Here is a 22,756-nt window from a genome sequence, read left to right on the forward strand (position 1 = left end):
AACCATTATTTTCGGGATACAAAATTACATGGTATATTCTCTTATCTGACCACTAGGTGGCGACCTTGTCATCCCATAGTCACAGGGTGATACCCAAGTAATAAGCAGCCAATTGCTGCAAAAATAAACTCAAACAAAGTACCACTGAGAAAGAAAAGAGAGGAAAAACAAAAGTGAGTTGGATTGGGTGAAAAAGAAATTTCACTCTGCAGAGAGCTCAGTGAAGTTGCAGAACAAATGAAATGGGGTAGGGAGTCCAAACAGCTGGAAGGAGGACAAGGGCCGTACAGAAAAAGCTCTTTGATTCAGTGCAGTGACATAGCCCACAGCAAGGCCACAGAGTGGTGACGTGGAATGTGGGGGGACCGTGGTAAAGAAGGCTGGACAGTGGCAGGTGTGGGTGACTGTATGAACAAGAAGACACTGCGTCATGATTTGGGATGGAGAGAAAAATAAGATTCCAAGCTAACAGAAAACAAACAGTAGTGGCTGCCCTGCTCTACTGTCAAAATCAGATAGATAGCAGAGTGCTGTATCTGTTGCCATAGCCACCTCCTCTCCCAGTCCTTGCCTTCACCTTCCTTGAGTCTACGTTTAAATTTTTTTAAAAACTTTTCAGCAGACCAGCAAGAAAGTTAGATCCTTTTCTCCTGTATATCAAGGCTGAAACTTGGTGCTCTAATAAAGCCCTGTAGATGCAGCATCAAGATTGGATGTTATGTGTTGACTATGATATGATTTCAGCTTCTCCTAATGAAAATCTCAGTGGGAGCTTTCATCCCTGAGCATGCAGTCCTACGAGGGTTTATGTGGCAGTGAAATATATGTGCATAGCTCCTAGTCAGGTACAGACTAGGGTCTCATCATCAGTTACCTCTGCCTAAAACTGTCCTGGGATCAGGTTAAAGCAGCCCCTCTCTCCTGGTGAGCTCAGGTCTGAGGAGAAGGAGCGGGTAGATATGAGAACCACTGTGCTGTACTGGATTGACCATAGAGCAGACCACAAATTCCTATTCTTTATTTCCTTCGGAGATTGATTGTCTCTTTAAGGATTTCTCCCATTCTGGTCACAGATGGTTTACCACAGTAACTTCAGTTCTGAAAGAACTCTATCTGATGTTGTCAGCCTTGCCTTTCAAATGTTGATTTCTAAACAATGCTGTCTGTAAAGAATATATGCAGCCATGCCGGACATGGTGGCTTATACTATAATCCTGGCACTCAGGAGGTAGAAATAAGATTAGGAGTTCAGCAGTGTGGCAAGAGCATGGTGAACCTAGGCTACTAGAGACCCTGTCCTATTGGGAACTCATAAGTAAAACAAGTGCTTTAAGTAGGTCTAAAATGAAATTTCCTCAGGAATTTCTTTTATTTTATAAAATTGTGTTTGTTTCTATATTTGAAAATCATCCTAGACAGAACCAGGGTCCCTCTAATTCCTTTCTATAGCCTTAGCTTCTAACCCATCTCCACTCTTTTGTGACACTCACCAACCTGTAGAAGCACTCTACCAGGGACCCCATGGCCACCACCCTTAATTAGGACACAGAGTAGGCAACAGCAACCAAAGAATAAAATACCCGCCCTCACCCTACAAAGACAAGGCCAGATGTCTACACAGCAAACACTTCAGTCTTTCACCAAATGCCTAGATCCCAGCACAGAAGCAGAAACATGAACAAGACAGTATGCCTCCTCCAGAAGCTAGCAGCCCTATTGCAGTAAGCCCTGAGAAAAGCAATTTAGCTGAAGCACATGGCAAGGACTTCAAAATAGTAGTTATGAATATGTTGTAGACCTTAAAGAGGATCTGAATAACTGCCTCAGTGAATACCATGAAAACACATACAGTTGAATGAAATAGTGAAAACAATTCAAGTCGTAGAAATAGAATCACTAAAGAAAACCCAAAGTGAAACAGAACTGGAAATGAAAACCTCAGGATGTCAAACAAAAGCTTCAGAGGTAAGCCTCACCAACAGATTAAAAGACATGAAAGAGAGAAGCTCAGGTCTTGAAGACAAGGTAGAAGAAATTGATAGGTCAATCAAAGAAAATGTTATATCTGAAAAATAAATCCAGGTACAAAACATTCAGGAAGTCCAGGACATTACAAAAAGACAAAATCTGTGACTACTGGGGATAGAGGCAGTTGAAGAAACTCAAATCAAAGGCACAGAAAATATTTTAACAAAATTAAAAACAAAATTTCTCCAGCCTAAAGAAGGAGGTGCCTATCCAGGTAGAAGAAGCATACAGAACGCCAAATAGATTGTACCAGAAAAGAAATTCTCCCCAACACATGATAAAACACTAAATGTATAGAACAAGAAACTATGTAAGTACAAGGGAGAAAGAAGACCAAGTCACATATATAAAAATGGTCATATTAGAATAACACCTGCCTTTTCAATGGAAACTCTAATGGCCAGAAGGGCCTGGATGGCTATTCCACAAGCTAAGAGACCCCAGACTCCAGTCCAGACTGCAATACTCCGAAAAACGCTAGTCACAACAAACAGGGAAAGAAAACATTGCACAATAAGAAAAAAAAATTAAGAAATTTATGTCCACCAGTCCAGTCTACAGAAGGCACTAGAAGGAAAACTTCAGTCTGAAGAGAAGTACACCCCAGAGGACACAATCAATCAACAAATAAAAATCCCAGAACAGTAGATCAGAACAGGGGGGTGGGGAAACTCATGCTGCAACAACAAAGAACAGAAATCAGTAAACACTGTTCGTCGGCAGCTCTGGTAATGGTCTCAGTTCCCCAGATAAAAAGGCACAAACTCACAGGACGGATCCATCCTTATGCTGCAGCTACAGAGCACACCTCATCATCACAAACCAGCATCGCCTTGGGGTAAAAGGATGGGAAGATTATTTCAAGTAAATGGAACCAAGAAGCAAACTAGTATGGCTATTTTAATATCTGACAAAATAGACTTCAATTAAAACTAATTAGAAGAGATAGGGGAGATACTACATAGGTCATTAAAAGAAAAATCCACCAAGAGAATATTGCAGTTCTAAACATCTGTATACCACATGTAAGAGCACCCAAGCTCATAAAAGAAACTCTACAACTACAATGAAAATTACATATTGACCTTAACACAGTGATCATGGATGACTTTAATACCCATTCTCTTCAAGAAATAGGTCATCCAGATAAAAACCTAACGGGAGGAGGAGCACTGGAGTTACAACATCGTAAGTCAAAGTGACCCAGCAGATATTTACAAAGCATTTCACCGAAATACTAAAAAATAGGCCTCTTTTTCAGCACCTCAATCGACGTTCTCCAAAATTGGCCACACATTACGATACAGAGCAAGTCTGTCTCAACAGAAAGAAAAGTGGAATAACACCCCACTCCTCTCTGACCACCATGGATCAAAACTTGACATCAGCAACAGAAATAGCAGAAAATATACAAACTGAAGGATACTGAAAATTGGACCAAGAAATCAGGAAGGAAATTACAAACCTTTAGAACTGAGTGAAAATGAGAACACAGTGCACCCAAACCGATGGCACGTACTGGAGGCAGTTCTAAAAGGCACGAGCATAGCACTAAGTGCCTGCATAAAACTGCAGAGATTTAGTAACTTAACAACAAACCTGAAGCTCCAGGGGAACAAACAAAGAAAGAAAAATACCCAAAAGCAGTGAGTGGGGAGAAATGATTAAACGCAGTCCTGAGTTTTGGGGCAGAATCAATAAAATAGAAACAAAATATAGCACCAACAAAATCAGTGAAATGGAGAGTTGGTTCTTTGAGAAAATAACAAGATTGATAAACCTTTAGCCAAATTAACTAAAAGATGGCGATTAAAGATCCACATGAGTAAAATTAGAGATGAACGGGAAAGTATGACAACAGACACCAAAGAAAGCCAGAGAATAAGGACATATTTTAACAACCTTTCCACCACACTGGAAAATCTAAAAGAAATGAATCAGTTTCTTGATATATATGGCCTAAATCAAGATAAACTAAACAGTTTAAATAGATCTATGAGCCCTAGGGAAATAGCAGTAATTTAAAAATCTCCCAACACAAATAAGCCCAGGGCCAGCTGGATTCCGTGCAGAATTCACCAGACCATCAAAGAACAACTAATGCCAGTACTCCTCAAATTACTCTACAAAATAGAAACTGAAAGAACACTGCCTAATTTTAGCCACTATTACCCTGATACTTGTGTATGTATGTATAGTGTGTATGTGTGTGTGTATCTCTTATGAACATAGATGCATAATTTATCAATAAAATACTTGCAAACGAAATTCAAGAAGATGTAAAAAAAATTTACCGTGATCAAGTTGGCTTCATCCCAGAGATGCAGGGATGGTTCAAAATATATGTCAATAAACATAATCCACCACATAAACAGACTGAAAGACAAAAATTCATATGATCATCTCATTTGCTAAAGAAAAAGCCTTGATAAAGTCCAGTATCCCTTCATGATAAAACTCCAGGAAAGGCTAGGAATTCAAGGGACATACCTAACATAATCAAGACAGTTTATAGCAAGCAACAGCCAGCATCATCCTAAACAGAGAGAAACTGAACATTTCCAGTAAAGTCAGGAACAATAGAAGAGGTTGTCTGTTCTCTCTATTCCTATTCAATATAGTATTGGAAATCTTAGCTAGAGCAATAAAACAGTTGTAGGAGATCAAGGGATACAAATAGGAAAGGAAGAAGTCAAAGTATCCTTACTTACAGATATGATTTTTTACATAAAAGTCCTCAGACTCCACTGGGAAACTTCTACAGCTGAAAAACACCTTCCACAAAGTATTAGGATATAAAATTAACGTACAAGAATCAGTAGCCACCCTATTTACAAATGACAAACAGACTAAGAAAGAAAGCAAGGAAGTAGTATCTTTTATAATAGCTTCAACCAAACAAGTTAAAAACTTGCATAATAAAAACTTTATAAGACATTGAAGAAAAAATTGCAGAAGACATCAGAAAGTGGAAGGGTCTCACATGCTTTCATGGATCAGTAATATTAATGTGAAAATGGCCATCTTACTAAAATCAGTTCACAGATTCAATGAAATCCCCTTCAAAATTTCAACACAAGTCTTTAGAGAAATTAAAACAAACGGGAAAAAAAAAAACTTCACCATATGGAAACACAAGCAACCTCGGACAGGCTCAATCTTGAATAATAAAGGAACTGTGGTGATATCTCCATCCCAGATTTCAAATTGTATCACAGAGCTATAGGAATGAATGAATGAATGAATGAGAGCATGGTGTTGGCTTTAAAACAAACACATCAGTCAGTTGGAACCGAATTGAAGACAAAATTCCACATACTTAATTAAATACCTGATTTTTGATCAAGAAGCCAGAAATACAAACTGGCAAAAAGACTATAATCAACATATTGTGCTATTGAAACTGCATGACTTCATATAGAAGAATGAAGTAGATCATGTGTGTCTAACCTTTCACAAAAATCTCAACTTCGAATGCATCAAGGTCTCAACACAAAACCAAATGCCCCAAATCTGGTAGATGAGAAAGTGGGTAATGGACTTGAACTCACTGACACAGGAAAGGACTTTCTGGACAGGACATAAGCATTAAGACTAACGATAAATGTCACCCTTTGCCGAAAAGCTTTCTCATGGGAAAGGATACATCATTTAAGCAAAATGACAGCCTAAAGAATGGGGGGAAATTTTTACAAATTATACATTTGACAGTTAGTGTCTGGAATATACAAAGAACCAAAGAAATTGAACATCTCCAAAAATCTCACATTTAAAATGGAGTACAAACAAATCAAGAAAGTTATCAAAAGATAAAACTCAAATGGGCGGAGAAACACTTAAAGAACTGTTCAAAATTCTTAGCCATCAGAGAATTGCAAGTTAGAATTGCTTTGCGATTTCATCTTTCCCCAGTCAGAATGGCCAAGATCAAATGACAGCCCGTGCTATTGAGGATGTGTAGGGAAAGGGGATACTTACTCATTGCTGATGGGAGTGCCAGCTGGTGTAGCCACTATGAAAATCAATATGGAGGCTCCTTGGGAAACTGAGGATTGTCTTACTTCAGGATCCAGCAAGACCTTCCTTAGACATATACCCAAAAGGCTACGGAGATTCTTACTCACCCATGTTCATTGCTGCTCTGTTTCTAATAGCCAGAAATTGGAAACACCCTAGATGTCCATCAAGCAATGACTCAATAATGAAACTGTGGTACATTTTGACAATGGAATATTATTCAGCTCTTGAGAAAAATAAAATTATGAATTTGACAGGTAAGTGGGTGAAGCTAGAAGGAATCATCCTGAGTGAGGTGACTTGGACCCAAAAAGACAAATACAGCATGTTACCTCTTACATACGGTTGTTAGCTTTTGAGCTTTCAGTATGCTACCACCTGAATAGGCACAGAGGTTAGGATGGCAAGGGAGCAGGAATGAGGGCATTTCCAGAGAACGGGGGAATAGAGTGTAGTATTGTGGAGAGAGTATGTCTGTCAGTCCTATTGTTGCCTTGAAGTTATCCGTGAGTTCTGACTCTTGCAAATTAGAATAGGAAGATTAAGTGGGGAGGGGCATGAGCAAGTAGGGATGAAGGAAGGAATGTGAGGGGGACAGCTAACACTAAAGGCCTTTTGAAAAGCTATATGGGAACCTACTATTGTAGAAGCTTCCTAAAATATATTCATATAGGAAAGGAACTGGAGTCACCACCTTATGGAGGAGACAATGCCCAAACTAGATATCTTATGCCTAGTAAAACCTCCAGTTCCAGGAATGGATTATATCTTGGTGAGTCATTGGCTTAAAGGGATCCCTTGCGCTTCCTCAAGCATCACAAACTATTGCCAAGGCTGTTGGTTGCTCTTCACATCCTAATGGTAAGACCCTACTGCTGAGGACACTTAGCATTGTCACTGAGCATGGAAGAATCCAGCTGGTACCAAACTAGAAGCTTCATTTCTGCCGGCCCACATTCAAGGTATTAGACGGTACTTTGCATGTACCAGAGGAGAGAAGTGATCAATATTATTCAGCTGTGAACTCTACAGCCTACAGCAACCTGCCTGCAGGATATACTGGTGCAGTAGTGGCACAGATGTTTTGGGAGTAGCTATCCACTTTAAAACAAACAAACAAACAAACAATGTGTAAGGCCCACTGCATGAGATGGACCCCGTACCTGACAGTGCTAAGGCAGCCAAGAACCTGAGACTAGTTAGGTAATGAGCTTAACGGAAAACCTAATGCTGTTATTCTGCTAAAGGAAGACAGGAATAAGGTGACTGTGCGTAGTGCTGTACCCATGGGTCATGCCTCACAATGCCCTCATCAGAGGCCAAGTAGATGGTGCTTAACACAGAGACCCACAACTAGACCCTGCAGAGAGTTAGAGACTTTGGAATACTCAGTACTAATTGAGATAGCATCATCACATCCCGGTCCCCTCAAGGCTCAGGGCACTATGTGGAAGAGGAGGGAGAAAGATTGCAGGAGCCAGAGGTCGTGGATGACTTCAGGGACACAGCCACAGGACTAATGCACATCTGAACTCACGGACACTGTAACCGCATGCATAAGAACTGCCTAGCTTCAAGTCTCGGAATCCCAGCACTGGGAAGGGGAAGTGGACACAGAGTCCCAGGCCTAACCGTTCATCTCCTGGCAGTTGGCACCTGCTGGGAGAGGGAAACTCGGTTGTCTCTGGGAGGGGGTCACTGGTGTATCCGCTGCACTCCAAGGAGGCCTGTGCTCATGAGTAGTTGGCCTATAGAAAATAAACTTTGTGTTTTGTTTTGTGGGCTTTTTGTTTCATTTCTGTTCATTGTTGCTGTATTGTCTTACTGTTTTTTAGAGGGGCAGGAGAAATAACTTAAAGTTTGATTTTTGGTTGGCCAGGATGTAAGGAGGATCTGGAGGAGCTGGGAGAGGGGAATAACTGATCAAAATATATTGTTTGAAAAGAATATGTTGTACTTGGCACAATTTTTTAAAAAATTAATAATAAAGGTTATCCTGATACCTTATTTCCTAGTCAGTGCATGGTTGTCCTCTGCAGAACTTTTAAAGACTAAGCTCTTTAACATCATGGTTTCTGAACTCCCTGTTCTGAATTTTAATTGATATGCATGATTCAAACTAGCTTGCTTCTCAGCCTGAGAAATACACTAGAAGTCAATCTCCAGCAAAGTCCCGATGCCTTCCAAAGCCAAACATGGCAATCATCCTTGTCTCTGCTCTCTAGGAGGGAGCTGGCTGGTGCTCCTGGGTAGGTGGGGATCATGGCTATGCTATCCAGTGAAATGAGACCTCTGTTCTTGATGAAGTGAATCTTAGCAAACCTCACCTCACCTGGGTTGGCCCCTTAGCAAGTCTTGGTGTTTGCTCACTCGCTGTGGTGATAACATAGTCAGGTGGGCTACAGTTGGGAAACACTAGAAGTTTGTGTTTTGTTTTGGTGTGGTCTAAGTGGTATTTGTGAAATGAGTAGCATTGTATACAGGTATGCCGAAAGGCTTCCAGGTTTGGAGCTGCAGGTGCCCTGGACTTCTTGGTGATTCCAAAGCTTGGTGGTAGTCATTCACTCTCTGGAGACTACTTGCCTTCCTAACAAAATGTGGAAGCTCTTATTCACCATTCTTATGAATAGTTTGAGGTGTTTTAAAATGGGGTTTTGCTCATTATCGTGGCCAACAACTTGAAGATGCAGCCGGAAGACCACATGTTCATTTCCAGGTAATCGTTGTCATTACGTTAGGCATAAGGACCGAGTCCTCTGCTTAAAGGAGTTTTAGGAAAGTTGGTTGTTTTTTATATTAGAAGTATAGCTGGGTAGTGCCTCTTGCTTTGAGTTTTGAAGTAAAAGCTGATACAGCAGAGTGGAGAGATGGTTCAGCCGCTAAGAGTACTGCTCTTGCAGAGGCCGCAGTTCTGTTCTTCTTCAGGTGCCTCACAACCTGAAACTCCAGCTCCAGAGGATTCGAAACGCTTTCCTGGCCTGCAACTGGGCGCCTGCAACATGTGGACATACACATACCCTACACACACTGTCGTACACATAATTAAAAGTAATAAATCTTAGCAATAACTAAAACCTGATAGAGAAAGCGTTTATGCAGCCCTTAACTTTGAAATGAACTATTGAGCAGGACGGACAAAACAAGCAGCATTCCTGACTCTCTTGGAGCCGACGAAGCTGTTTGTTGGATGTCTTTCAGATGCTGTGCTTTTTTGGTTGGCCGAGTTCTTCGTGTATCCGTAGAGTGATAGTGAGTACTAAGTGGGTCTCCTTTCGCCTCTCTTTTACAGCCTTGGGGAGTTTTGCCTTGCTCACCTGTTGCTGAAGAGGAACCCCACCATGTTTTTCCAGCACTTCATTGAGTGTATATTCCACTTCAACAGCTATGAGAAACATGGGCAGTACAACAAGTTTTCCCAGTCAGAGAGGTGAGTGAGAAGCTGAGACGACCATGCCTGCATGTCCTGGTAGGAGCTGTGGTGGTGGCCGTGTCATGCAGAGGTTGGACACTGACACTGACCTAATGTCTGCTGCACTGGTCACGATGACAAAAGAAAATTTATCATAATGATGGCCTCCTAAGGATAATGTCTGCGATGACACTGGAACCTTACCGTGTCCGTGTCACACAGCCTGGAGGGTGCTGTATTTAAACTTTGCCGCTTATACCTATGCACTGCAGTAATGATTGCCCTGTTCTGCCACAGAGGGAAGCGGCTGTTTTTGCTAAAGGGAAAGACAAACAAGGAGAAGCGAATGAGAATCTACAAGTTCCTTCTTGAGCACTTCACAGATGAGCAGCGATTCAATCTCACTTCCAAAATCTGCCTTAGTATTTTGGGTATGTCTGGTGTGTTTGGGGTAAATGTGTTCTTAGAATGCTGCTAGCCCAACAGTATGGAAGACATGTCTTCTTTGTCCTCCTTAGTATCAGTTCTGTCTCATAGGACCCCCTCCCACTCCCATCCCTTTCCCCTCTGGGCTAAGGGTTTCTCAGAAACTGGTCCCCCGTGCTCTCTTCAGCATGTTTCACTGATGGTGTCTTGCCCCTGGACATGGAGGCCAGCGAGTTGCTCTCGGATACCTTTGACATCCTCAGCTCAAAGGAGATCAAGCTGTTGGCAATGAGAGCTCAGGCGTGCAAGGACCTCCTGGAGGAAGATGACATGGCTCTGGCAAATGTCGTCATGCAGGAAGCCCAGATGAAGATCATCTCACAGGTGTGTGCCCACTCTGCTGCTCCAATGTGGGTTGTGTACCTGAGTCCTGGAGCCGTTCTTATCGCTGGCTTTCTGGGTAGTTGTGATTCTGAAGTCTCTACCTTTAGCTACCGCTCCTTCCGTGGGCCCGAATGTGTGCCTACTTACCTGTCTGTGTGTGCCATGGTGTCTCAGATTTACTGTCAGAACTAAATTAATCATTTCTCCTCGCTTGGTTTCTTTTCCCAGTCTTTTGTAGAGAATGGAACAATTATATACCACAGGTTCCTTTTTAGAGAATCTGCTACATCCAAAGGCAGAACAGGAGTTTGGCATGGCAAGAATATGTTTAGATTGTCCAAGATTGTCAAATTAGAAATTCAGTGACCGGGAAAGCAGGGTTGCCACAGCCCTCAGCAGGCTCCGTGGTCTTGTACATAGGTTGAATGTCCAGTTTGTATTTCCCACCTGACCCCTGAAGTCTTTTGATCCCCAAAGATTTTTATTACATCCAATTTTCCAGAAGATCTTGTCTGTTTTACTTGCATGCCTGTCTCCTTTGCTTTTCCAGTGTTGTTTCTTTAAGCCTGTGCTATTTGCTGTCAGCACCCTTCCTGTCTCTGGTTTTTCTCTTTGCAGGACATGTACCGCTCTGCTGCCGAAACAGTCTTTCTTAAGCATAATTATTCTCTGCAAAAATATATTGAAAATGACTGTTGAGACAGCAAGGAACTTCTGAGGGCGGGGTGGGTTGTAGATGGTCTGTGCTATTGAATTGAACACTTAGCACTTCGTGAATGCTCATGGAACTTTTCTCTTAAAATTGTAAGCGTGGGGGTTGGAAAGAGGGCTCGTCAGTTAGGAGTACTTGCTGCTCATTTCCCGCACTTGCTGGTAACTCACAATGGCCTTAACTCGGGTTCTGATTTCTGTGGGCTCCTGTGTGCGTGTGCTACACACACGTGAACTCATGCACACATACATACACAAAATAAGTATTTACTTTTTAAAAAAAATCAGTAAATGCATCAGATGTTATATAATTTTAAGCTACTCTGTCACCTTCTGTATAAAATCTGGATTATTCTCAAAGACGTGGAAAACTGTCTGCCCTCACCGTATTCCTTCCCTTTCTCAGAACCTGACATGTGTTCTGTTCTATGTCTTTGACACTGGCTGCACACAACTACTGTTGGTCCATCCCAGTCCCCACACAGCTCAAGCATCATCATAAAGAATCCGCCTATACACATTCTTGCCTGCTAATCTTCCCCGGGTATCCTTCCTCTACCTCAGTTCCCTAGTTCCCTGCAACTTGCCATCTCCTGCCATTTTTTTCAACACATATTGATTTGGAAGCAGTGTGCAGAAGTCTTGATGTTATTTCTGTGTCTCCAGAGGTTAGCATGTGTCTAAGAAGAGACTTTGCTTGGCAATACTTGTTAGGTGTATTTAGACCACATTTAAAGGCAGTTCCTACACTTACTGTATGTTCAGATGCATGGTTATTAGTTTGTGTATTCCTTGTTATCAAATTTGGGACCCTGACCCAAAGCTTCAGAAATGAGTGGTATATAAGCATGAAACACTGTTAGCTTTAAATGAAAAGACAAGAATATATTTTGGCATCAGAAAGAGAAATCTACATGTGTAGGGCAATATAATGAGTTGTTTTTAATTCTAAGATTTACTGCTTGGTATGTCGGATACTGATTATTTAAATCACATACTGTTTGTTTAAAAGATCTTACTGTGTAGCTCAGGTTGGCTTGAAACTCTTGATCTTCCTTCCTCAGCCTACTAATTACAGACTTACATATGCATATAAAAAGGTGCGCGCACACACCACACACACAAACAAACAAACAACTGGTCATCTTAATGCTGACTCAGCCAGAGATCATTGTCTTTTTGCATGTAAGATTATAATGTGTCTCTTTGGTAGTCAGCATAAACAGATTGTCTTTCAAAAGGAAGGATGCATGGTATAGAGTCAGGGCCAAGGGCCCATAAGGGTTGTGTGGAGACTGGAACTTTCTGTCAAGTTCCTCATCATGTTTCTTTCTCCTTGTTCTCATTTAGAACATGGAAGTGGGAAGTGGGGTGAATATGCATTCTGCTATACACGCCTGCATGTGCTACAGCGCTGGCAGTCTGAGAACAAGCTGGACATACGCCCTCTTCGTTCCCAGTATACTGGTCAAATGGCAGACAGCCCTCTCTAGTCTGCTAGATTTGGTGTACTTAAAGAAGTGGATCAAGGAGAAGTTAATTTTCAGACGTGTGTGCATCTAAAGCATGCTTTTGTTTGTTTATGTTCCTGCAGGTCCAAAAGAGGAACTTCATAGAGAATATTATTCCAATCATCACCTCCCTGAAGACTGTACTGGAGAAAAACAAGATCCCTGCTTTGCGGGAACTCATGAACTACCTCAGGGTAAAGAAGAGCTTCCCCTGTGGGCTTTCCTCCTGCCCCTCTGCCCCGGGTTCACTGCTTAGTCTAGATGCTGGATGAGAAGCCCTCAGAAGGCTATGAAACCTACTCTGGGTAGAAATGTCGCCTGGCCTGTGACTGCTGAGGCCACTGAGGCACTGCAGAGTCCGGCCGGAGGCACCACTGAGGCTGTTCCTTCTGTTTCTCAGGCAGCTGAGTCTTTAGAGCATATATTCATGTTCTGATCCTATATATCCTTCCTTGGCAGTAAGTCCCAATCTAAAGATTTTCTCAACAAAAGCCAAGCACAAGACATTATCCTATTTCATCCTGTAAGGATGAACTGGAAATTGGTCATCACGTTTAATATTGGGTGTTTGCTTTTGTGGGCAAGAAGTCATGGGCCTATGGCAGGGTCACACACAGGAATAGGGTGTTACCTTGAGGCAACTCCTGTTCTTAGGCTGTCTGTAAAGCAGGGGACCATGAGAAAAGCTGGAATGTGTTTATCTACATTACAGACCCTAAGCATGGCCTCAGGCCTTTGACCAAAAAAAAAAAAAAATTCTCCCTTAATGTAGCAGCTTTTTTTTTTGTTCATATTTGTTATTCTTAATTAAAAAAAAACCTTGGGATGGCAGGATGGCTCAGTAGACAAAGGTGGTTACTGTCAAGTTCGGTCCCAGACCCATGTGGGAGGACTGACACCAGGAAGTTTTCTTCTGACTTGAAATATCTCTTTGAAAAATTGGAAAACTCTCCTTATGGGGCTGTAGCAAAATTACACTGAACATAATTTTTCAAATAGTTTTGTATCCTAGGGAAGATCAGCTGGGAAAGATGAGCTCACTTGGTGGAGAACATGAGAATTTGCTTTTCATGGTTGTGACATAGCCCTTCCCTCCCTCCTGGGCACGAGTTGATGTCAATATGAGCAGCTTCCAGGCTGCACCACGTCTGTGACCTCCCCAGGCACCTTTCCCGTCAGGAACATGGCGGCTAGACAGGAAGCTTCCCAAGAGGCCACAACTGTTAGCTAATAACTCACACCATTGTCACCTGCTTACGTGGTCCACGTTTCCCCAGAAAATGCCATGTGCTGAGTAACATATTAGTTGGTGTTACAGGGATGCTCATTATTGTTGCTGTGGAGAGAAGGTTTGCCGTGTAGCTTGAGCTTGCCTGGAACTCTTGATCCTCCGGTCTCACCTGGCCTGCTGCTGGAATTGCAGGTGTGCACCACACCAATAAGAAGGTACTAAAGGATGCCCTGGGTCTGTTGCAGGAGGTGATGCAGGATTACCGAGATGAAATCAAAGATTTCTTCGCAGTTGACAAACAGCTGGCCTCTGAGCTTGAGTATGACATGAAGAAATACAATGAGCAGTTAGCCCAGGAACAAGCTCTGACAGAACATGTTAACGCGAGCAGAACGGGAGACGACGATGGCAGAGCGCAGGCCGCGCAGGTGCGAGAGGCCGCGCAGGTGCGAGAGGCCGCGCAGGTGCGAGAGGCCGCCTGGGACTCCCCACATCGCTAGTCTGCTGTTTGCCCTCATTTTCTCTGCACCCCTTAAAATCTAGCCGTATTGGGGGTTGGCTAGAGCTTTGGGGCTTATTCTCTGCTGGCCAGCTTGTTTCATGTGATAGATACACCAACCAGCAGCTCAAGGGTTCTCTTTCTCCGGGCCCTGTCAGGGGACCCTGCCTGCATAACTGTGGTAATCATTAGAATGTGTGAGTTCCTAGTAGGCGCACTGGCAGCGCACACATGATCCGTGGTGTCTGTAGCCATCTCCACCTCCGTCTTTTCATGTCTTCTGTGTTGACTCTGCCCTGTAGAGCTTCTTACCTGCAAGGGCATTTCTCAGTGTAGCTATTGCACACATACTTCTCCCTAACAAGTCCAAGCAGATACGCTCTACTAAGAGAGAGACAGCCCTGCCTCAGCATCTGGGCGAGGCAGTTTGCAGAGAGTTCTGTTTTAAAGGGAAAGTTGTAGTTGTTCTTGTCTGGGTGGAAGTGGAGTCCCTGGGCCCTTCTCGTAGCATATGATGATACCCGTGTTCACGTACGGAATAGGGTGCTCCTGACTTACAAGCCGTACCTGCTGCTGCTGACCAGGAAAATGGTAACGCGTCTCTGGCCAACAGCCAGCCTTCGGTACCTGGGTCCAACTTCACCCCAACTTTGTCTCCAATATTCGAAAATGGACCTCTGAAGATGATGCCCAATGCCAGGTAGGGAGCCCAGGGAGACAGCAGCAGCCTGAGTCTCTCACAGCCATCTCTTCATTCCTACCAGGCCTCAACCAGAACTGTCTCGTCACTGTTTGTGCTGACTCCGCACACCACATGCTTCCACGAGAGTCTGGAAAGAGGGTGGTGGAGCAGTCTGTGAGAAAGGAAGTGGGTGGGGAGCGCTGCCTCCATGGTGGTCTGCGCTGGGAGTCAGTGCCTGGGATCTTGTCTCCGTAGGTCCATGTCCCTGAGCACCATCGCAATCCTGAACTCAGTCAAGAAAGCCGTTGAGGCGAAGAGCAGGAGTCACAGCCGCAGCTTAGGAGCGTTGCCTTTCAGTGTGGAGTCAGGAAGCCCAGAAAAGTCCCACAGCTCTGGTAAGCCTTAAGGGTGGCACCGATAGATTGCGCATGTGCAGTTCAAAAACGCGAGTCTACATCTCAGTCCTTTCAAAATCTTATCTTTCTTTCTTTTCTCCGCTGCTCACTGCCACCCCCTCACCCCCGAAACAGGGTTTCTCTGTGTAGCCCTTACTGTCTTGGAATTCAACCTGTAATCCAGACTGGCCCCAAACTCCCAGATATCTGCTTGTCTTTGCCTCCCAAATGCTGTATTAAAGGCATGTGCCACACTGAAGATGTTTCCTGTTGTCCTGAAATAGCATGAATTGGAGATTTAGGATTAAGGCTGTGCTAAGGGATTTGGAAAATGGGGTGTTAAAAAAAAGCCTCCGTTCTCCTAATATACATGTGTTTTATTTATGACTGAGTTCTTATTGTGTGTTGCTTCATCTACACACCTGTAAGATACCCAGTGAAGACGCTTCCACGAGAGGCTCAGCACTCTGTGCGCTGGCTTTCCAGCACTGCATCTTATACCAGAAGTCCTAAACCTCTTCTTCTACCCTATTCTTGAAAGAATTGATGCTTTTCGATTTCTGCTATGTAAATGACACAGTAAAACGACCTTATATGTGAATAGATTTCCATTGGAAAGGCCAAAATATTTAAAATCCTTCAACTGGGTTTGGTAGTCTGCATCTCTAATCTAGCACTTGGGAGGATGAAGCAGGAGGACTGTCATGATTTTCAGGCCAGCCTGGGCTACTGAGTGATATTTGTCTACAAAATAATAACAGTAATGAATAATTTAAACATATATATGTAAAAATAAAACTATTGGCCAAACTGTCAAAAACGTAAAAATAATATGGTTTTACTCTCCTCTTCCTTGAATGCTTTGAGTGTGGACGCTGCCCTGAAGCTTTAACATTTATTTTGCATTGCTTTCTTAATTTCTGTGGCCTGTTTGTGTGTCACTTAAAACACTGGGAATTTTAACTTTTCACACGTAGCTTGTTTTCTTTTTTCATTTTTCTGTATGATGCTGCTTTGGGATTTCGCACTGATAGATTTTTCTGTTCTATCTTAGCAACTTCCTTAAGCATGGAACAAGAGTCCAGTAAAGCTGTCAGACCTGTAACTAAACGGGCGATCAGCACCCCAGAGCGTGAGTAGCTAATTGAGATCCTGCCCTACAGTTGCCATAGTAACACTAGTGGGAAAAATTCCATTGTAAGATAGTCTTATGCTTGGCCGATGGTGCTCACTGCGTTACTGTCCAAACTGCATGTTTCATGGAGATTGCTGTTACTTGATGGAGAATTTACTGAATATTGAGCACTCATCCTAGCGGTGCACACATTAACTGAGTTAAACCTCACAACAACCTGAGAGGGCCCTGTGTGAACTGAGGGACAGATTGGTCAGGTTACATCCTAAAAGTGACATGGAGGTAGCCCTCTGCTGCTCTAGGTACACTGGGAGGTGCCAGTCTGGTTTGCCGCAGGCTATGGGCAGAGGTTGGTACTGCATGTATCTTGTGTGCGCTGGGGTTCTGCCCTGGTACACACCAAGACTGCCGGTTAACACTCCACCTGAACCAAGAGTCTGTGTCTCCTCACTTCTATTGTGTGTGTTCCTAATGCCTAAGTCAGAACAGTTAGCTTCTTATTCTCCCAGACCTAACAAAAACTCCAGGTAGCAGACCCTTACCTAAATGCTTGGCACCAGAAGTGTTTACAATTTCAGGTAGCTTGAAACTTCCAATTCCAAGAATATTTTTGGAATATTTGCATATATTTAATGAGATATCTTTGGAATAGTACTCAGATTTAAACCCACAATTCATTTATGTCTCCTATCTACCCCAAACATATAGCCTGCAGTAATTTTATCCAATGCATGTAGTGTGCCTGTGTTTTGACTGGCAGCATCATGTGAGGTCAGTTATTTTCCACTTTGACTTTGTGTCGCACTGAAAACAACCCAGATTTTAGGTCATTTCCAATTTCCACGTTTTAAGATTGGCATGGGGCAGAGAGGGAGGGGAAATGGGGACTAGTATGTAAAATTCAAAATTTTTTTAAATATAAAATGGGGGGAAGGTTGGTGTTGTTCAAGCCACTGCTGTCTGACATACATACTCGAGTTCCTGAGAGCCTGCTGGTGTGCCTCACTCTCCAAGTCTGCATCTAGAACGTCCCTTCCCTTGCCTCTTCATTCTAAATAGAGAGGCCTCAGACCTCTCTGCATCCTACACTTGAGCTTCATTCTTGTTTGCTGGAACCTGTTTTACTCCTGCCTGTATGAGGCCAGCCACTACCCTGGGTAGATATTGCAGAGATCTGCTCAAACACACCAGATGGTGACCTCTGTGCCCCTCTGGGCCTGTCTCTCAGTTTGGGTCTTGTGACAGTGAGACAAGAAGAGAGCTTCCACTCCTTCTGTGCAGCATGAGGAGACACTCATGCCAGCAGCCCACGGACTTTCCCAGCATACCGGCTGGATTCTGGCGACTTGGCATTCTGCTAACTGAATGTGCTTTGGTGTCTTAAAATGTTAGAGGTATAGGTCATTGTCATGCAGGACCTCCTTTCAAGGGAGATACTACAAATGATCAGAATTCCTATCCTACTTTTCCTTAGGTAACAACTGGATCGTGGCAGTTTTTGACATTAAGACATAATTTTAACTTGTTGGGTACCAGCAGGTATGACGTTAGATATGCAAAATTGTCCTCCTCTTACAGAGCGCAGTTTTTATGTTCAGTGTTCTGGCTCAGGGGAACAAAGTGCTTCTATCTTGGTGGTTAGGTACCATATGCTGTAGAAGCAGAGCACATGAACCTCATTTCAGCCTTGCGTAACCCAGGAGGCCCTGTGTCAGTCTTCAGTTGGTTTCCAGGCAGTGTGTGTTGCCTAGCAGTGAAATCTGGCGTGGTACATTCATGTTGCTTTAATTTGCATGTATGGACTCAGCTGTGATGGAAAATCAAACTTGGATGTCACTGGGTCAGGACATCTATATTCTGAGCCAGGAAAGAATGCTTAAAGAAGGCCCCTGTTCTCTCCATCCTGAAAGAATTTTCAGAGCATGTCCTGCTGCCTTCAGATGATTTATATGTTCCCGCCCTGGCCTGGGATCCTACCCAGCACTTTTTTTGATGGTAGCCATCCATTCTGATGAGCTTGGTATCTGGCCTCATTTCAGTTAGGATTCACATTTCCCTGATGCCTGAGGATAGTTTTTCCATGTATTTATTGGCCACCTGTTCTTTGAGAACTTGGGTTAATGTGCCCATTTATCCATTGGATTTCGTTCTTTGGAAACTGTTTTAACTCTTATACTATAGCTATTAGCTTCACCAGAGCCCCAGCAAAGATTTCGCCCCAGTCCCTAGGTTTATCTCTTCCCTCTGCTGTTCCCTTGGCTGTGTAGAGCATTGTGATTGATTTGATGCAGTCCCATTTCTCAAGCCTCGCTGTCATTTGTTGGGTTTCTGGAATTCTCTTTAGGAAGTCATTCCCCATGATTGCATCTTGAAATTTTCCCTGTGTTTCCTCTAGCGATTGAAAGTCTTCCACTGAGACCTTGACACATTTCCAGATGACTTTTACCAAGTGTGAAAGGATCTCATTTTGCAGTTCTGTAGGTAGAGCCTGTTTTCCTTGTTCCATTTACTTGTTGATGAGTGTGGGATTTTTTCCTTCATTTTAAGACAGCTTTGTTGAAAATCAAGTGGCCGCAGCTGTGTCGGTCAGTGTGACAGCCCTGTCCCTGCCCTGAGTGTAAGTGGCAGAGTGGACTCAGTACTGTGCTACACCAGCCTTGCTCTCTCTCCGCTTGATCTCTGTGTTGGCTATTTGGGGGTCTTTTGTGCTTCTGTGTAAATTTTAGAATTTTTTTTTCTATTTCTGCAAACATCAGTGGAATTTTGATAAAGAGTCATTGGATCTGCATTTATTTTATACATCCGTTTTCATGATGTGAATTCTGGTGATCCATAAACATAGGAAGTCCTATCTTTTTGGTTATGAGTCTAGCCTTTAATAGCCGATCCAGCCATCCCTTTATCCCACACAAAAGTCTTTATCATCTGATATCTTTTTTCTTCTGCATTTTATAACTGTCATTGTAGAGGTGTGCCTTTCCCCCCACCCCCCAACCCAGCCCATTAGACATCCCTAGGTTCTGTTTTTAGCTATTCTGAACAGAATTGTTGTCCTGAGTTCTCATTCTGCCTTTGATTCTGAGCAGAGTGCACTAGAGCTGTGAGAACTACCCAGGGTGCCTATCGGCTTCCAGCTGGGGTAGTCAGTGTGTGAGGCAGGAGTGGGGGCGGGGTGCATGCACGCGTGATTCCTTTGACAGTGCAGGTAGAGATCTTCCAGGGAACAAAACAAGCAGCCCTATACTGCTTGATGGTAGTACAAAAGATGGGATTCTCTGCCAGTGTGTTAGCAGAGTCTGCGTAGCTGTCAGTGGTACAGCACTGCAGTGGATGTTAGCATGTTTCCACCCATGAAGGTTCACTGTATGCTCCTTATGAGATGATAGAAGGTGGGAAATGTAAGCTCTGGAGCAAGCCTCACACCTGTGCCCATAGGAATGAAGCATGTAGACCCAGGCTCCACTCCCTCATGGAGTCGTTAGCAGCTTAGGCTGGTCCACAGTGTACCAAGGCTATAGCTATAGGACTCCAGGATGGGGCAATGTGTCATGGGCAGGTAGAGGTGACAGAAGAGTTGGTCCTGGTGAAGAAAGGTCATCCATATGCCCAGGGGACACAAGCAGATTCATGTTTGTGAAGTTCCTGGGCTTATAAGGGAGACTTGGGGCTAGCTCAAAGTGATAGAACCCCATCAAGATACCTAACCAGGACACTAACTTTACCTGTTCTTTAAGTCAGCGTGACTCTAGTAACATAGAGAATTATAGCTAATAAGTTATTTCCTGGGCACTTACCTTGTGGCAGATACTGTGTTAAAACACTTTACATCTCGTATAAACTGACTGTGAATGACTTGGATTTCTGCTGGTGAAAGAGACCGAACACAGTCCCAGGCTACTTTGTGTTTCTAAGTGTGGGCGAGAGACTGAGGAGGTCTTCAAGGTCAGGGACACAAGAGTACAGGGTGGGACGAACTGAGATCGTAAGGAGGGCAAGACAGGAACAAGGAAGAAGAGAGTGACAAGGTGGGTACTGATTCTACGTGGAGATATAGCCTGTGGTGCTGACCAGTTAAAGCTTTCGAGGACCACGTATCAACCCTTCCAACATATATGAACAAGGAAGAAACACCATGGGGCTTAAGCAGTATGCTTTGACATCTCCTTAGGAGATACAGGTGAGGAACATAGGAAATGGAGAGAGAGAACCAGGAGGGAAATTGAGGGTCCCCTCCATACGGGCAGTCACCGAAGGAGAAGCTACAGGTGTGTGCAAATGAAGGCCTGGCTACAGTGTGACCTTAGAAAGGCCCTGGTGGAAAGAGGAAGTCAGTAGACACGAGGGTGGCTCAGTCTGGGTGCAGTCCTGAGGCAAAGGGAAGCTTTCGATGAGTGGCCATCACCTGTGTGTGAGGTAGAGGTCAGGAATGAGAACCAGAGCAGAGACCTCGCTGGCTAAGGCACTTAATTCCTGCACTTGATGTCTGTTTAGTACCGAATTTTTATTAACACTGTTTCCCTTTTCCCAGGGTCCATCAATAATGTCACATTTGGAGCGGGGGTCAGTTACATAGGGACACCAGCAACTCCGTTTCTTACCAAAGGTGAGCTCTGGGTCTCAGCTGATAGGATATTCACTGCCTCTGAAGTTCTGGGGAAACTCAAGTTCTGGTTTTATCCTTTTCAGAGAAAGCTGAAGCTCAGGAGCAAGGAAATGACATTTTATGTTTATCACTGCCTGATAAATCGTAAGTATGCTTGGGTGGGCATTTTTGTAGATTTTTTTTTTCTTTTCATTGACTGTACATTTTCTTCTTCAGGCCTCCACAGTCTCCACAGTGGAACATAAAGTCTCTAGCCAGAAACAAGGGCAACCCAAGATCCAGCAGGAGGTCCCTCCGCAAGATCCCCCTGAAGACAGCCAACTGAAACAGTGTGCGTGAGCAGTGACTGAAGGCAGAGCCCTGCGGGGACACTGGCCTTTCCCGTGTGGAAGGGAAAAGGATGGCATGGGCGTGGTCTACATGCGCAGACTTGCCTGACAGTGCCGCCAGTTCTTTTCGTAGGATGCCAACATGACTGTGTTCAACTTGTGTTGGCTAACCAACCTTCCATAGTTCTGTTTATTTTACTGTAGCTGAAATTTGTAAATACATAGAGAGATGGCATATCTAGACTTTTTTTTACAATAACATTAAGCTGTTTAATATTGTGATGTCTGAGTGTTAAGCCTGTGGTTAAGTTACAATCTGGTTCTTAAGGGACACAATTTTAGAAACCAGCTTTCTTCTATGTAACTCGTGTCTATAGCTTCTCCAAATTTACTATGATAGATATTTCCCCTTAATGGCAAAATCTGAATTGAAATATTTTTCTATTATTTATAATTGAAGATTTTATTAAAAGAGGTGTACAGTCTTTCTAAAATTAAGTAATAAAGGTCAAATATAAATATAATCTCCTAGCATTTAATATAATTTTCTGACTTTTGGGACAGGGCTTTATTGATGGTCTTCTTAGCACTGCATTAAGGATTTACAAATACTTATAAATAGAATAAAGTCCTTCCCATTATGGTTCATGTGCCCACCTGCCTTTGTTCCCAGATAGAGACTTTCTGTCTCCCTAACCACAGACATCCCATTAGTACATTGGGTATAATCCTGCTTATGACGAAACGGCTTCTGGCCTTAGAGTGGCAGTGGGACTGGGACAAGGGACACATACTCCACACTGGGCATGATCTGGGTCTCTGGTGTTGGTACTATTCCAGGAACCCGAGAGATGGAATTCCGTGTTCTGCTTCTTCGGAGACATGAGTCTCACTGTATTGCTCAGCATGCTGAACTGGACCCGTCTGGTCCTTTCCTTGTTTCAGCCTCCCCAGTAGCAGGGACTACAGGTACGCTCTGCCATACCCGGCTCGTGCCACCCTCTCCCACCCCTAAATACCCTCATGCTAAGCCAGGAGCAGGTGCGCCTAGGCAAGCCTCCAGCACCGGAACTGGCGTTTGTAGTGTGCATGTGGTAGCTGGAGTCGGGAATGGAGAATCACTGTTCTCCGCCATAAAGAAGCTCTGGGATACATGTCATAGCTGCTCCTGAGTGGACACTTGGCTGAGTACTGATGTGGCTTTTCTTACTGTGGTGGAACCTTTGCAGAGTATGTGCCTAGCCAAATGCTAAGAATACAGGATCAACTAACACAAAGAAAGAAGTGGTTTCATTTTGTGTTTTTTTTAAGTTTTTATAAATGAGCGAGTTTTAACAAATAACCAAATTGCAGTTGTTAGTATAAGTCTGTAACGTCTATGAACAACAACTTCAAC

General features: G+C 43.4%; 1 protein-coding gene across 4 annotated transcripts in view; it reads left to right on the plus strand.

Annotated features, from left to right (window-relative positions):
* Positions 1-21,884, plus strand: part of Ncapd3 (non-SMC condensin II complex subunit D3) — a 76,314-nt gene extending 54,430 nt beyond the window's left edge. For 2 of the 4 annotated variants that reach the window (XM_038321412.1, XM_038321413.1), the window contains 11 exons: positions 9,335-9,472; positions 9,752-9,885; positions 10,068-10,264; positions 12,570-12,680; positions 13,963-14,181; positions 14,759-14,916; positions 15,154-15,293; positions 16,348-16,425; positions 20,957-21,031; positions 21,115-21,175; positions 21,248-21,884. In XM_038321412.1, coding sequence (XP_038177340.1) covers positions 9,335-9,472; positions 9,752-9,885; positions 10,068-10,264; positions 12,570-12,680; positions 13,963-14,181; positions 14,759-14,916; positions 15,154-15,293; positions 16,348-16,425; positions 20,957-21,031; positions 21,115-21,175; positions 21,248-21,356 — 1,420 coding nt within the window. In that variant the 3' untranslated portion in view covers positions 21,357-21,884. The remainder of the gene's footprint in view (positions 1-9,334; positions 9,473-9,751; positions 9,886-10,067; positions 10,265-12,569; positions 12,681-13,962; positions 14,182-14,758; positions 14,917-15,153; positions 15,294-16,347; positions 16,426-20,956; positions 21,032-21,114; positions 21,176-21,247) is intronic. The other 2 variants (XM_038321414.1, XM_038321415.1) reach the window with 2 other exon arrangements.
* The last annotated feature ends 872 nt before the right edge of the window (positions 21,885-22,756 follow it).

This window comes from Arvicola amphibius, chromosome 3 (assembly GCF_903992535.2).
Source record: "Arvicola amphibius chromosome 3, mArvAmp1.2, whole genome shotgun sequence".
Taxonomy (NCBI): domain Eukaryota; kingdom Metazoa; phylum Chordata; class Mammalia; order Rodentia; family Cricetidae; genus Arvicola; species Arvicola amphibius.